At 49.0% G+C, this 14659-nt stretch overlaps 1 protein-coding gene across 3 annotated transcripts; it reads left to right on the forward strand.

The window, feature by feature from the left end:
* The first annotated feature begins 65 nt into the window (after nucleotides 1-65).
* On the forward strand, nucleotides 66-12891 carry FAM53C (family with sequence similarity 53 member C). Of its 3 annotated transcripts, none has more exons than XM_005557895.5 (5): nucleotides 66-379; nucleotides 3708-3937; nucleotides 4332-4389; nucleotides 7654-8438; nucleotides 9854-12891. In XM_005557895.5, exons 2-5 carry the CDS (start codon nucleotides 3860-3862, stop codon nucleotides 10109-10111), a joined length of 1179 nt encoding a protein of 392 aa, XP_005557952.3. In that variant the 5' UTR covers nucleotides 66-379; nucleotides 3708-3859; the 3' UTR covers nucleotides 10112-12891. The 3 variants fall into 3 exon arrangements, with proteins under 3 accessions (XP_005557952.3, XP_015307424.3, XP_065402874.1); XM_015451938.4 differs by having other exon boundaries at nucleotides 66-190; XM_065546802.1 differs by lacking the exon at nucleotides 66-379 and adding an exon at nucleotides 793-834.
* The last annotated feature ends 1768 nt before the right edge of the window (nucleotides 12892-14659 follow it).

A 14659-nucleotide genomic window follows, 5' to 3' on the forward strand; every position in this document is an offset into this window, starting at 1 on the left:
ACCTCCCCCAACAAACGCAAGCAACTGAACCGCCTATGATGTCATAATCACAATCCCATTACCTCATCCTGCTGAGGGGGGGCGGAGAGAGAGGAGAGGGAGTGAACAGCCCTGGGCTATCCTGAGCTTTACAAAGTGTTCTGGGTGAGTGCAAATTACAGAACCAAGTGGAAACGTCCCCGCAACCATTGTAAGTTCTGGGTTTTTAAGGTTCAGGCCGATCCGGCAGCTGCAAGAGCGGCTCCTGGGACTCCGAGCAGGCCCTAATCGGCGCTTGGACCACACTTCCCAGCAGCCTTCACGCCGCGGACGGGTCCTTTGCTGGGGGAAGGGGGCTTCCTTCGCAGAGGTGGTCGTGGAGGGCGGGGCAGCCGAGCAGGTGAGGGGCACTGTGGCTAATGGCATGACGCGGGCCGAACCGAGTGGGAGGCTGCAGTTGGGCCGATGGAGGGAGGGAGGGCAGGGGCGATGCCTTTGTTTACCTTCTCCCGACATGGCCTCCCCCGCGGGTTTCAAGATGTACCTCCAACTGGGACCGTCCACTTTCTGCGATATTTTGGAGGGGGTGACTCGTTAGTGAGGAAACCACCCCCATCCCTAAATCAAAGCGCCAGGCTCGTTCCCGACAGCGCTGTCCGAGAGAGACTTTGAGAGAGACACGACACGAAGCTGCCCTCTCCGTGGGTGGCTCGGGGGGATTCTGCGAGCCGGAGCTGTCCCACTACTCTCCTCAGGGACTCGTTGGTTCGCGCCAGCGCCTTTTAAGGACACCGTGGGGCGAACGGAGCGCTCAGAGCTGCTCCGGCCGCGGCCCTGGGAGCTGGAGGAGCTGCGGTAGGTGGCGGAGGGCAGGTGGCGCTGGGGCCTCGGGGCGGGCACCTCAACTGTCCCTCCCTCCTTTCCTCTTTCCCCTCCCCCAGCCCGACCGCCCGCGCGGCCGGGCCTCGCAGGCCGCCTCCGCGGGGAGAGCACGGGACCCGGTGGGGGAGGGGGTGGCGAAGTGCTAAGTCCCAGACCCTCCCCATCCCTTGCGTCCTGAGTTCGCTTCCCGCGGCCAGATGATGGAACCTAGTGGGAAGAGGCGAACGACAGCCCCCCCTGAGCGAGCCCTGGCGCCCCCCCGCTCCGGGGACCAGCGGACGCCCCATGCCCCACCCCGCGGGGACAGGCAGGGCAACAGAGGGAGAGGTTGAAGATTGGAGGGGCCTAGCCTTTTGCTTCTTCATGGGGGTGGGGGGAGGGGTGTTCCCCACTTGTCACCCCTTTCCCCAGCAGAACCATATGGAGGAAGAGCAGGCAGGTCTCCACCTACCTGTTCATGCACCTCCCTGCCTTCCTCATGTTTTCCTTCAGTCTCCCCAAGAGGTGTGGGGCCGTGACCTGGGGGGAAGGTCCCCAAGGGATTTGTGACTCTCCTCCCTGTTGGCCTGACCTGATCCTACCTTGTCTAGGTTCAGCACAACCTCAGCATCCCTGAAACAGGAGTGTCAGGGGTTACTGCCATCCAATAGGAGATGGGGTGGGGGTCTGATCTTTATTTTTGGGGGCTGCTGGTGGAGGGAAAGCCTGAACTGAGAGTTAGGCCTGGTGGGGTTGCTGAGAGGGCCTAGCGGCCTGCTGCTCTCTGAAGGGCTGAGCCCCGTGCCAGTTGTTAAACTGAGAAGTTTTAACTTGTTTAGTGACTGTTCAGGGCTGTCTCTACCCTTCAGATACACAAAATGGAAGGGGAAGGAAGGCGGCAAGAGAGGGCTTCTTACACTTTTTTCAATGCCTGCTTGAGAAAGAGGAGGCCCCTCGCGGAGCTGGTTTGCCTTCTTTTGTGTCCTGGTTTGATTCCTTATGGCTTCCGTTCTGTTCCCCCTCTCAGCCTGGCCTGTTTTAGGAAACTCAGGCTGAGAGTATCAGTTGCGTGGTGGTAGTTGCATTGTTCCAATTACCGCTGTGTGTGGCCACATCCCAACAATTAAAATGCAGAAAAACACAAATTCACTCTCTTGACTTGATCCTAGAGATGGCTGGGAGTTTGCTGTTTGTCCAAATGCCTCATGAAAAGCTAGAGAGTTTGCTTCACTCCCTGCTCCTCATAGCTGGTTAGCCTGAGGCCTGGGGTCTGGGGGGTAAAATCCTGCACTTAGGTTCCCTCTCTGGTTGATCTTTGAGGGCAGCAGAGTTAAGAAACCAGGAGCAGAAGTAATATAAGCTTTAGCTTCTCCCGTAAGCATATAGGGGAAGCAGCTGAAGAGAGCTCCCCGGAAGCTAGAATTTTGTTCAGGGTGGTAATAATTATGCATGAAAATGATAGTTAACTATAACGATGATTGACTTCTCTTGCACCTTTCTTCCAAAGAACTCCAAATACATACAGGTTTATCTCTTTGCTCTTCCTTATGGCCTCCTCCTGAGGTGTGAGTGGGGTAGAGATAATTTCCTCTTCTTTGTAGAGTGATCTGTCCCCAAGGTCACAGAAGGAACAGCCCTCTTGGGCTTTTCTTAGTGTACAGGTGAGGGAGGATGGTATTCAGCCAGAGAGATAGACCCTATTGCCTTCTTCATCTTATTGATTTCATTACTTCTGACATTCTGAGGCCTTGAAGATTCACAAACGGGAACAAGAAATGGTAGTCTATGTGGACTCCTGATTTTTATAGGCCAGATGGTACATTTTGTACATTTTAATATGTTATATTGTTCCTGTGACAGGTTAAGATTATTCTGCCCACTTTACATATGGGTAAACTGAGGCCAGCGAGTATTAAATGATTTGTCAAAACTCTTAGCAAATTGGACTAATAATTAGATTTCTTGATGATTTGTTCTATTGACTAGCTAATGCTACACACATTCTCTGGTAAGCTGTCAGCTTGCTGGTCATTTCCGGGAATAGACAGAATAAAATCAAGACACTGGCTTAACCTCCCCTTTTCCCTTGAGCAAGGCCCCTCAGGTAATTGTGTGGGCTTGAAGCCTGTTCTCTGATACAGTTAGTTTGCTTCTATCAGAAGTTGACCATGAGAAAGAATCTTGGTTAACTGTATCCATGGACTTTGCATCAGATCAGGCTAAAAACTTAGTTGAATAAAGTCATGGAATTGTTTATAACGTCTGTAGAGTTGAAATGTATTGGAATTACCCTGATCATTTCCTTATCCTCTTCCCATTTGATAAGAAAACAAACACCGTATCTATGGGAAAACAATAATATATCAAATGTTTAGGCTGTAGGAGGACATAAAATCCTATGTACTCAGGTCTGAAGCAGAAAGTCTTGCCTACAACCACTGTTCTTCCTTGTTCTCTTATTACTATTTCTGTAGTTTAGGAGAAGGGTACCTCTTTTCACTTCTGACTAGAAGATAAAATACTGGGCTGATCTCGAGGGAAATAATCATTTGGGCATCCCTCTCTCTCATGTGAGCAGCTGTTTTCTAAGTGCTGCTGGTATTCCAGTTAGAAACAACAGAGCATGAACCAGGTTAAGGGTAGCAAATAAGTTTCAACTTGATTGCCAACTCTATTTTATTTCATATCTGGACTGCCAGTTCATAATTTCTGAAGCTGTGTTTAGGCTTAGCTAGAAAGAGCTGTGATCAATTGATGTCTGCCAGAGGCCTGGCTTAGGGGTGCTGTGGTATGTGTGCCATGCATTTTCCATCTCTGGACCAGGTGCATCTCTAATATCACTTGGGGCTGGTCCCTCTAATTGGCAGACTCAGCAGGCATGACTGGAGAGGGAAGTCCCAATGGTGCTAGAATGGTGCTGCAGTGGCAGAAGACGGCTTACGAGTGAGGTCTGGAAGAACAACAGGGAAGACATCCATCATTTGCTCCAAAGTGTGCAAGTCAAATCCTGGGGAGAATCATGATAACCCTGATCACTGAGCAGCTACAGAAGCAGACTCTGGATGAGCTGAAATGCACACGCTTCAGCATCAGTCTGGTAAAAGACCAGTCTTCCTGCTTCTCCACGACCCCCTCCCCCTTTTTTCTGAGGCTGATTGTTGCTACTACTTTACTCTTGTCCTGTGCTGTATGAATCATGGTACTTAACCTGAAGAGCCCACTAATGGCTCAAAACCCAGCCCAAAAGGAAGGGGGCAGGGATTTTTCCACCTATAGAGAAGGGACAACAAAACTTGGGTGGAGAAGGGTTTGAGATGTTGGAAGATGTGGATTGTTTGACTTACTAACTTTGGGAAGACGAGAGGAAGAACACTTAATGTCCCTAACATCCCTATAGCTCATGAATTGCAGAGGAGAACTGAAGAGGGCTTCCTAGAAATCTGTCAGTGTGTCCTGAATCCAAATCATGATGGATATTCTCTCTTTCTTAGCCTTTGCCTGATCATGCAGACATCTCCAACTGTGGGAACCCTTTCCAGCTTGTGTCTGGTAAGGCATCGTGTGTGTTTGTGTATATGTGTATACCCATTCCTCTCTCCACACATTTCTATCATTGGTTTCCAGTGAACAGGGCTAGCAAGCCTACCTCTAGAACTTTCTTGCCAGGGTCAACTTCTGAGATTGGCAGTTGTCTTTCATGTTATAGCATGAAAGTTATCTGGTTGGTTTGCTCTTATTCTAGCTTTGTGGAGACTTGTATAACCTATTTTTTTGAATAGGTAATACATTCACATGGTTCAAAATTTAAAAAATAACAACAAAAAGGTTATGCTGAGAAAAGTGTTACTCTCCTGTTCCCTATCTACTCAGCTTCTACCACCTCCCTAAAAGTATAAGTTTCTTACACAGTATATGTGACTAGAATTTCTGTATATAAAAAGAAGCAAATGTGTATATTTATTTCCTTTCTTTTTTTTTTTTTAAGTTCTGGGCTACATGTGCAGAACCTGCAGGTTTGTTACATAGGTATACATGTGCCGTGGTGGTTTGCTGCACCTATTTTATTTCCACATTTTTAACACAAAAGGTTGCATACTATATATTATTTTGTACCTTAAAAAAAAAAAAATAGGACCGGGCCTGGTGGCTAACGCCTATAATCCCAGCACTTTGGGAGGCTGAGGCAGGGAGATCACCTGAGGTCAGGAGTTTGAGACCAGCCTGACGAACATGGAGAAACCCCATCTCTACTAAAAATATAAAATTAGCTGGGTGTGGTGGCTCATGCCTGTAATTCCAGCTACTAGGGAGGCTGAGGCAGGAGAATCACTTGAACCCAGGAGGCGGAGGTTGCGGCGAGGCAAGATGGCGCCATTGCACTCCAGCCTGGGCAACAAGAGTGAAACTCCATCTCAAAAAAAAAAAAAAAATCACTGGGCACAGTGGCTCATGCTTGTAATCCTAGCACTTTGGGAGGCCAAGGTGGGCTGATCATGAGATTAGGAGTTCGAGACCAGCCTGGCCAACACAATGAAACCCTGCCTCTACTAAAAATACAAAAATTAGCCTGGCATGGTAGTGCACATCTGTAATCCCAGCTACTCGGGAGGGCAAGGCAGAAGAATCACTTGAACCCGGGAGGCGGAGGTTGTGGTAAGTGCAGATTACGCCACTGTACTCCAGCCTGGGCAACAAAGAAAGACTCCATCTCAAAAAAAGAAAAAAAAAAAACTTTAATATAGCTAGGAGATCTTTCCCTATCAGAATGCTGAGCATTCCCTTGTTATATATAGCTGCATATTATTACACTGCATAGATGTACAGTGGCTTATTTCACGAATCTTCTATTGATGTACATTTAGGTTATTTCCAATCTTGTTTCAGTACATAAAACTGTAGTGGGCCAGACGTGGTGACTCATGCCTGTGATCCCAGCACTTTGGGAGGCCGAGGTGGGCAGATAGCTTGAGGCCAGGGGTTCGAGACCAGCCTGGCCATCATGGTGAAACCCCATCTCTACTAAAAATACAAAAATTAGCCGGGCATGGTGGCAGGTGCCTGTATTCCCAGCTACTTGGGAGGCTGAGGCAGGAGAGTTGTCTGAACCCAGGAGGTAGAGGTTGCAGTGAGCCGAGATCGTGCCCACTGCACTCTAGCCTGGGTGACAGAGCAAGACGCCATCTCAAAAAAAAAAAAAAAAGAAACTGTAGTGAATAACCTTGTACATATGTCATTTTTTCACATGTGAAAATATATCTGAGGTATAAATTCCTAGATTATTAATTAGTCAGTTAAAGGGCCCCTGATGGTAGGGACATTTAGATGGAGGCATCACTGGTGGACAATCAGAACTCCTTAACTCATGCTGCTCAACTGTTCTGCATCTCATTTTCTTTTCTAGGATACCTAGCAAGGGAAGTGAGTTGGCAAAAACATGTTCATTCAGTCTCTTCCTCCCGTTTATCAAAGACTTGCTGAAAGCCAGGTGTTGTGTCATAAGTATAGAGCAGGAACTCATGGTCTCTGCCCTCGTAGTGGTTAGTAGAGGGAAGAACTATAGACCAAATACACTCAGTATGAATTTTGCCACCGTCAAGTCTGACTTCTTATACTTGTCATTTGCCCCAAATATCCAGCCCCTGCAGAATTCCAGCCAGCTTGGACTGCAGAGGAGTTTGGACTAGGCCCTTTGTCCCTTAATGAGCCATCTCCCAAAAGTCACAATTTTGGTTGGAATACAGTGAGTGAGGATTGTTTCTTTTAGTCCATTTTCCCTTCCTTCTCTTGGTCCCTCCATCTGTTTGGATTTAAGAGAAGGCCTAGGGGAAGGGAATCGGAATATGTGGGTGGCCAGACACAAAGGAAGATGAGCAGCACAAAGTCTTAGGGTTTCCCAAGCCCAGGTTTCACTGTCAAAGGCCTTCCCCACCCTGTTTGCCCTCCCTAGGAATAAAAGTGATCTCTTACCTGCCTGATTACCTCTTACTTTTTGGCAGTACTAACTCCTGACTTGGTGCTGTTGACACATGAGAAGAGGAAAGGCCAAGGAAGGAGAGCATAGGCCTGCTTTTCAGCATCCAGAGCAAGCGTAGGGGAGGGGCGGGGGAGGGATGAGCAGGACACACACAATCGTGTTTGTTTCTTTTGACTTCTTTTACCTTTCAGAGGGAATGGCAGGCAGTAGATGAAATGTTTTTGATTCCAGGTAGTTGGTCACAATGGAGGCAACAGAGCGTAGTGGTTTAAAAACCTGGCCTTCACATCAGACAGACCTGGATTTGAATCCTCCTTTGGTCTTTTTTTTTTTTTTTTTTTTGAGACGGAGTCTGGCTCTGTCGCCCGGGCTGGAGTGCAGTGGCCGGATCTCAGCTCACTGCAAGCTCCGCGCCCCGGGTTTACGCCATTCTCCTGCCTCAGCCTCCCGAGTAGCTGGGACTACAGGCGCCCGCCGCCTCGCCCGGCTAGTTTTTTTTTTGTATTTTTTAGTAGAGACGGGGTTTCACCGTGTTCGCCAGGATGGTCTCGATCTCCTGACCTAGTGATCCGCCCGTCTCGGCCTCCCAAAGTGCTGGGATTACAGGCTTGAGCCACCGCACCCGGCCCCTCCTTTGGTCTTTTGATTGCTGTGTGATTTTGGGAAAGTTACTGAATTTCTCTTATCTGTGAAATGGAGATAATGATAATGATACTACCTACCTCATAAAGTTTTTGGAAATTTTCACATAAAATGCTCCATACATTGTGTGGCACGTGGTAAGTTCTTAAAAAATGTAAGCTATCATTAATATTATTTTTATTACAAATGCCTTCCAGAAGGTGCTTCCTGGAGGGGCCTGCCCCACTGTTCCTGTGCTGAGTTCCAGGACAGCCTCAACTTCAGCTACCATCCCTCAGGCCTGAGCCTGCACCTCAGACCACCCAGTCGGGGAAGCTCCCCCAAGGAGCAGCCCCTCTCCCAAGTCCTAAGACCTGAGCCCCCAGACCCAGAGAAGCTTCCTGTGCCCCCTGCCCCTCCATCCAAGAGGCACTGCCGCTCACTCTCAGTGCCCGTGGACCTGTCTCGCTGGCAGCCAGTGTGGCGGCCCGCCCCCTCCAAGCTGTGGACTCCCATCAAGCACCGGGGCAGTGGTGGAGGGGGTGGGCCGCAGGTGCCTCACCAGAGCCCCCCGAAGCGGGTCTCCAGCCTCAGGTTCCTCCAAGCTCCCAGTGCCTCTTCTCAATGTGTCCCAGCCCACAGACCCTACAGCCCTCCTTTCTTCAGCCTGGCCCTGGCCCAAGATTCCTCTCGACCCTGCGCTGCCTCCCCTCAAAGTGGCTCCTGGGAGAGTGATGCTGAGTCCTTGTCACCTTGCCCACCTCAGCGCCGCTTCTCCTTGTCACCCAGCCTGGGCCCGCAGGCAAGCCGCTTCTTGCCCTCTGCCCGGAGCTCTCCTGCATCCTCACCAGAGCTGCCCTGGCGACCTCGAGGTCTCCGCAACCTTCCCCGAAGCCGCTCACAGCCTTGTGATCTGGATGCCCGCAAAACTGGGGTCAAGCGGCGCCACGAGGAGGACCCCCGGCGTCTGCGGCCTTCCTTGGACTTTGACAAGATGAATCAGGTGGGACCAACAAGACTAGAGGAGCTTGCATGGGAGTGTGGGGACTCTGTTCTGTTTCCGCTTTTGAGCTAGCCCCTAGCTTCATTACCCTGCCGCTCCCATCTCCCCTCCGCCACCAACAGCACCTCCTTTAGCTCTCAGGGTGACCTACCATCCCAGCTTGGCTGGGACTGTCCCAGTTTTAGTACTGAAAGTCCCCCCATCCTGTGAAATGCCTTAATCCTGGGAGTTAGAGAAACTGGGGTGAGACCCATGTTAAACCTTCCAACAGGGATCCCAAATTGTCTTGCAAGAGGTACTTTCCCTCCTTTCCAAGAATGCATAAGCTGCAAAAAATTTCATCATCAGTACCTACTCCTTGTGCCCAAAGCTGGTTTTGCCACTTGCCTGTCACTGCTTCAAAGTGGTTCTGTGAAGGCTGAAGCAAGATGGGCTGCTACAGTGTATTCATTTGTTAGACCAATGTTTTTTGACTTCCTGGTTTGAGTATAGTTATTGTATGTATGCACTTGCTCACTCTTTTCATATTATTCTTTCTAGACCACTGGGTTACAAACCTCTTTAAGAATTGATTTAGGCCGGGCTCGGTGGCTCAAGCCTGTAATCCCAGCACTTTGGGTGGCCGAGACGGGCAGATCACAAGGTCAGGAGATCGAGACCATCCTGGCTAACACAGTGAAACCCCGTCTCTACTAAAAAATGCAAAAAAACTAGCCAGGCGGGTTGGCGGGCACCTGTAGTCCCAGCTACTCGGGAGGCTAAGGTAGGAGAATGGCCTAAACCTGGGAGGCGGAGCTTGCAGTGAGCTGAGATCCGGCCACTGCACCCCAGCCTGGGCGACAGAGCAAGACTCCGTCTCAAAAAAAAAAAAAAAAAAAGAATTGATTTAACTTTTTCATAGAGTCGTCCATCCCATCTGCAAATATTTACTGACTCTGACTAGGCACTGGCAGTACAGAGTAGTGAAACACTGCAGATGATGTTCTTGCCCTCACAGAGCTTCTATTCTTGAATCCAATGGAAATAATGGGCGCCAAATTTTGTCAGAAAGTTTACAAATCACACCTGTAATCCCAGCACTTTGGGAGGCCAAGGCGGGCAGATCTTGAAGTCAGGAGATCGAGACCATCCTGGTTAACACGGTGAAACCCCGTCTCTACTAAAAATACAAAAAATTAGCTGGGCATGGTGGCGGGTGCCTGTAGTCCCAGCTACTCAGGAGGCTGAGGCAGGAGAATGGCGTGAACCCAGGAGGCGAAGCTTGCAGTGAGCCAAGATCATGCCACTGCATTCCAGCCTGGGTGACAAAGCGAGACTCCGTCTCAAAAAAAAAAAAAAGAATGTTTACAAACCTTACCCTAAAGCCTTAGAATTCTTGCCTTCAGGTGTAACTGTCTTCTTTGTTTGTTTGACAGAAACCATACTCAGGAGGTCTCTGTCTCCAAGAAACAGCCCGGGAAGGCAGCAGCATCTCTCCACCGTGGTTCATGGCCTGTAGCCCCCCACCCCTCTCTGCTTCCTGCAGCCCCACTGGGGGTTCCTCCCAGGTGCTGAGTGAAAGCGAAGAGGAGGAGGAGGGGGCTGTGCGGTGGGGTCGGCAGGCGCTGAGCAAGCGGACACTGTGCCAGCAGGACTTTGGGGACCTGGACTTGAATTTGATTGAGGAGAACTAAAACTGAGAGGCTACTTCCTGGGGCCACACAGACTGACTCTCTCATGGCTACTAACAAGTGTCGAGGCCCCAAGGCTGGGGGCCAAGCCTGGGAATGGGGGTGAGTGGAGGGCTCCGACTCAGGGCAGCCGGAAATCTTCTCGCTCCAGCAAGCTCGACCATGCCGAGAGACTGGCTGGGACAAGATAAACGGAGCTGGTGGCGGGAGGGACAGCCCCAGAGCAGACCCTTCCCATGGCGGCCCTGAGTGTGAGTATCCCTGCCACGAAGAGAGCAATGGGCAGGGAAGGAACGGGTCCGCCGACCCCAGCTCGGGGAATTTCACTAGCCCCTTTGCTTCAAAGGGCACTTGTGTCTTAGAATTTGGCCAGGGTGGGGGGTTGAGTCAGCCTCCTCAGAGAAACTGCGTGAGAGTGTGTGCGTGCATGGGCGTGTACTTGTGGAACGGTGTGTTTGCGTAGCCTTAGGGAAGGAAGGCAATTGCTCCTTAACAGCAGAGTATCATGATACCCCCGGGATCTTGAGTTTTTTACAGGATGTTGGGTTTGCTCAAGGAGTCAAGAGGAGGGCGCAAAGTTTTCCTTTTTTCTAAATAGCTCTGGAACCAGGCTTGTAATCCATAGCATCACCGACTCTGCAAAGGATTTCATTTTGGGGCACAGCAGGGTGTTTTAAAGTGCTGTGACTTCAGCTAATGATCTTTTCCTCAGCCCCACCCCCTCCCCACTAGCTCGATCTAGTATATTGGGGAATGCAGGTGGGGGGTGTCACCATATTTTTTCTGAGCTGGCCTTTTTTTCTCATTAGATTGTCTAGGCTATATACCACCTGCCTCTTTTGCCCTGTTGAATAGAGTTGCACACAGCACACGGGCAACTGACGCAGGGTTGAGGGACTCTCTCTCTGTCTCTCTCTGCCTCTGCTGATGGGACCCTTTTCCCTCACCCTCTGCCCTTCTAGGTCATAGACTAGGTAGGAAGGCCCTGTATTGGTCTGCAGCATCTACTGAGGCAGACCTGCAACAGAAGTGGCATTCAGTCCCCAGCAGACATGAGTGAGCTCACCCCAGCACTGCTGTTGGGAAGGTGACTGCAGGAAACCAATTCTTACAAGATCCAGGCCCAGCCTTTTCGACCTGCTTGAGAAGGAGGAAGGGGTGGTTGGCATTTAATAGTTTGCTTGTCTTCCACTCGTGCCAGGAAGTGTTTATTTGCCTTTAATTGGCCCTGAGAGACCATAGGGAGGTTGGGGCTCACCGAGGGATTGGCTGAGGATGTATAAAGCAAAGGCTGTGAGAAGCAGTTGGGAGTTTGGTTGTCATTGGATTGAATTTACTTTTTTGTTTCCCACCCGCAACTTGAGCCAGGACAGCTGGTCCCAGTGGCCACAGTGATGGGTTTAAGTACCTTGGTAGGGCTGGCACCAGTGGAAACACATACTGAAGCTGACCCCACAGTAGCTTGTGAGGTTTTGTCCAGCTTTGGTTAGACCCTACATGACCAAATTGGACCTGCCCTTCTTCTTTATGGCAAGAAGGGCATTTTTCTGTTCAATTTCCAGGGTTTCCTAAGACCCAGTTCCTCTTGTAAGGGAAGAAGACCAAGGTCTTTGTGTTTTCTTCCTCATGGAATTGAACCTGACATTTTCTGGATCTCCTGCACGTCAGGAGCATCAGTGAGGCTTCAGCCTCCTCGTCTCCACTCCAGAGAGGAGGTGGCCATGTCTTCTTAAGCCTCTGGCCCTCAGAGGCTCCTCCCTATCTCCTGGCTAGTTACTACTGGGCTACCAGGTCTCTAGGGGCTTCAGAGAGGCCCTCTGGAGAATCCAGGGAAACCGTGAGCCCAGGAGTTGCCCATCTATGGTTTCATTCCTCCCCTGGCTCTTCTCCCTCTTCAGGCCATAATTTCCCTGGTGCCAACTTCTTTTCCTTCTGGGGTATCCTCATCCCTGGGCTCTCTGCTGCAGATTGGCTGTGCCAGCTTCCCACAGGTCACTGGCAATGCCAGTGAGTTTCTGCAGGCCCTAAGCTGAAGAAGTGAGGCAGTGATTCTGCCTCCATCCTGGTTTCCCCAAAGCCCCAGGGCACCATCCTTAGGGGAGAAGGTCTACAGTTATCATTATTTTAATTCCATTACTTTCAGTCTGGAAAACTAAGCTAGTCAGAACTATCATCTTGCTTCCCAATCTAAGAACCTGTGGCCCTGGAACACTTTTCAAGAAGTGGTTCATTTTGCTTTACACAGTAGATCTGTTTCAACAGTTCTGTGTAAACCAAATGCTGTTTTTCAATGCATTTGGACTGCTGACCATTTAAAAGCAGCCTATGATTGCTTCTTTTTGTAAAGCAAGCAACCTCCCTTCACTTTAGCTGTTTTGACTATTTGAATTTTCACATATTGGGCTTACCCAGAGTGGAGCACACCTCCAGGGCATGTGGCTGACACTGGGTAGATGTCTGCATCTGTGCTGTGTGTGTGGTGTGGTTGGCCAGTAGGTGAGTATCCCTGTGTGTGTGAGTGAAGCCACTCCCCAGGCTGGTGCTCTCTTCCTGTGCCCAGTGACTGCCCAGTGGCAGCCCAGCTGCCCTTCACTCCCACCTGCTGCCAAAGTCCCTGTGCTAATGGGATTACAAATACAAAAAGTGGAAAAAAAATTTTCGTAAACTTTGTTTTATATTAAAAAAAAATCCATAAGTCTGTGTGTGTTAAACATGAGGTTCTGCCTCTGTGGCTGTGTTTGAAAAAATAAAGTTTTATTAGAATAATCCATTTTCCCAAGCAACCTTGTGTACTACAGTGTCTTCTTCCCTTCCCCACAAAGACAGACAAGGAAGAAGCAGGGTAGGAGGCCACCTAACTCTTTCAGCCCCTTCCTCTAAGATGTAGGTCAACCTTTCAAAAAGGGGCAGTATTTGGACCCTAGGCCCTTTGCCGGCCATGGCAGGATGTTATACTGTGGCCCAGGCTTCTGCTAAGGCCTTGGTTATTTTTGGCAGTCTGGTTTGGTCTCTCTTTCCCTGGCACTTATACTTGTCTCCTCCTGCCTGCTGTCACTCTCACTTCCAGCAAGTTGAAGTCAAGTATTAATGCATTCCAGCTCCCTGAGAGATGGTTTATGGTACAGTCAGGAACTTGTCTAGATTGGTTTGTAGGCTTTGGGAAGTAGGGAGAAGGCAGGGTGGGAGACGGCCAGGGATCTTTCTTAAGTTTTCACATGTTACATCCTGGAGAGATAAAGGTTTAGTCATCAGAATTCAGATTCCAAAGACCTAGGCAATTTTTCCATCCTAAAAATACTGCTTTTGGAAAATTATCCTAGCTGTAAAGCTTCTCTTTTGTTGTAGAAGACAGTATTTTCCCTAATGTTTCCTTTTGGAGTGTTGGTTTGCGGAAAGAAGCTATGTGGCTCACTCTTTCTTTAGACCTTTCTATTCTACGCTTTCTTCTCTCTATGTTGACATTCTTCCAATGTGTGTAGGTGAAGTGTAGTTGCTCAGAGATCCAGGCAGGAGCCTCTGTCCCTAAGGCTTAGCCTTTCTTTACCAGTTGTGGTGTTAATTTGCCAGGCAGCAAGAAGAGTCAAGTTGCTTAGCCTATGTCCTGGTTTCCTGCTTCAAATTGGTGGCACTCATCATTGAATACCAATGAAGTGTGCTCAGGAGGACAGGATTGACTTGACTACCTGGAGCAGGAACCTTTGCAGGGCTGCAAATACACCCTAGAAAAAGTGAGGGTTGTTATCTGCGCTGGAAACAAAGGAAGGGCTTTTGGGAAGTGGAGGGCAGTGGCATGTAGTTAAAGAAGCTTAGAATTACATTTGTTTTTGTTTAAAACTGATGTTTCATTTCACCTACTGCTTGAGCAGGGGTAAAGTTTGAACATCTAAAATGACTTTGTCTCCCCCTTTCTTTCTTTTGAGTTTATTTTTGTTGGATTTTTCTGCTGTTTATTTTCTGTGAGGCCAAGTGTGATTTCATTTTTCATTCCTGAAGTCTTGTTAATATAGGAAAGAATGTAAACTCCATGAGGGCAAGAGTTTTGTTTTATTCAATATTGTGTCCCCAACACTTTGGGAAGTTCCTGGCACATGAAAAGTGCTGGCCACATTTGTTGAATGCATTTCCCTTTTTGCCTTTCCCATCCCTGAACTTAGGTACATTTCTGTCTCTCTGCTGAGAAATCAGCCTTGGACATTGGGGCAGTAGTTAAATCTCTGTATGGGAGAAAATCTCAGCAGTTAATTTTGATAGAAAAGTTGCAAGGCAGATAGATCTTGTATGGATTCACCCTTGTTCCCCTTCTACCAACTACAGCTTATGGGCCATGTGCTTTAAGAGGTGGCTCTCAGCCCAGAAAAACATTCTGAGTCAGGCCTCAGGTTGGCTGTGGGAGATGGAAGTTAAAAAGAAGTGGAGGGAGGAATGTTTCCTTGGCGCTCCACAGGGTTGGTTCTAGAATGATTTTCCTATATGTTTTATACTTTAGTAAAAGTATAAAGTCAATAGTTGGTTACCCCTCTCCCTAAGCCTTTTGTTACAAGAAAAGTAGGT

This window comes from Macaca fascicularis, chromosome 6 (genome assembly GCF_037993035.2).
Source record: "Macaca fascicularis isolate 582-1 chromosome 6, T2T-MFA8v1.1".
Lineage (NCBI taxonomy): Eukaryota > Metazoa > Chordata > Mammalia > Primates > Cercopithecidae > Macaca > Macaca fascicularis.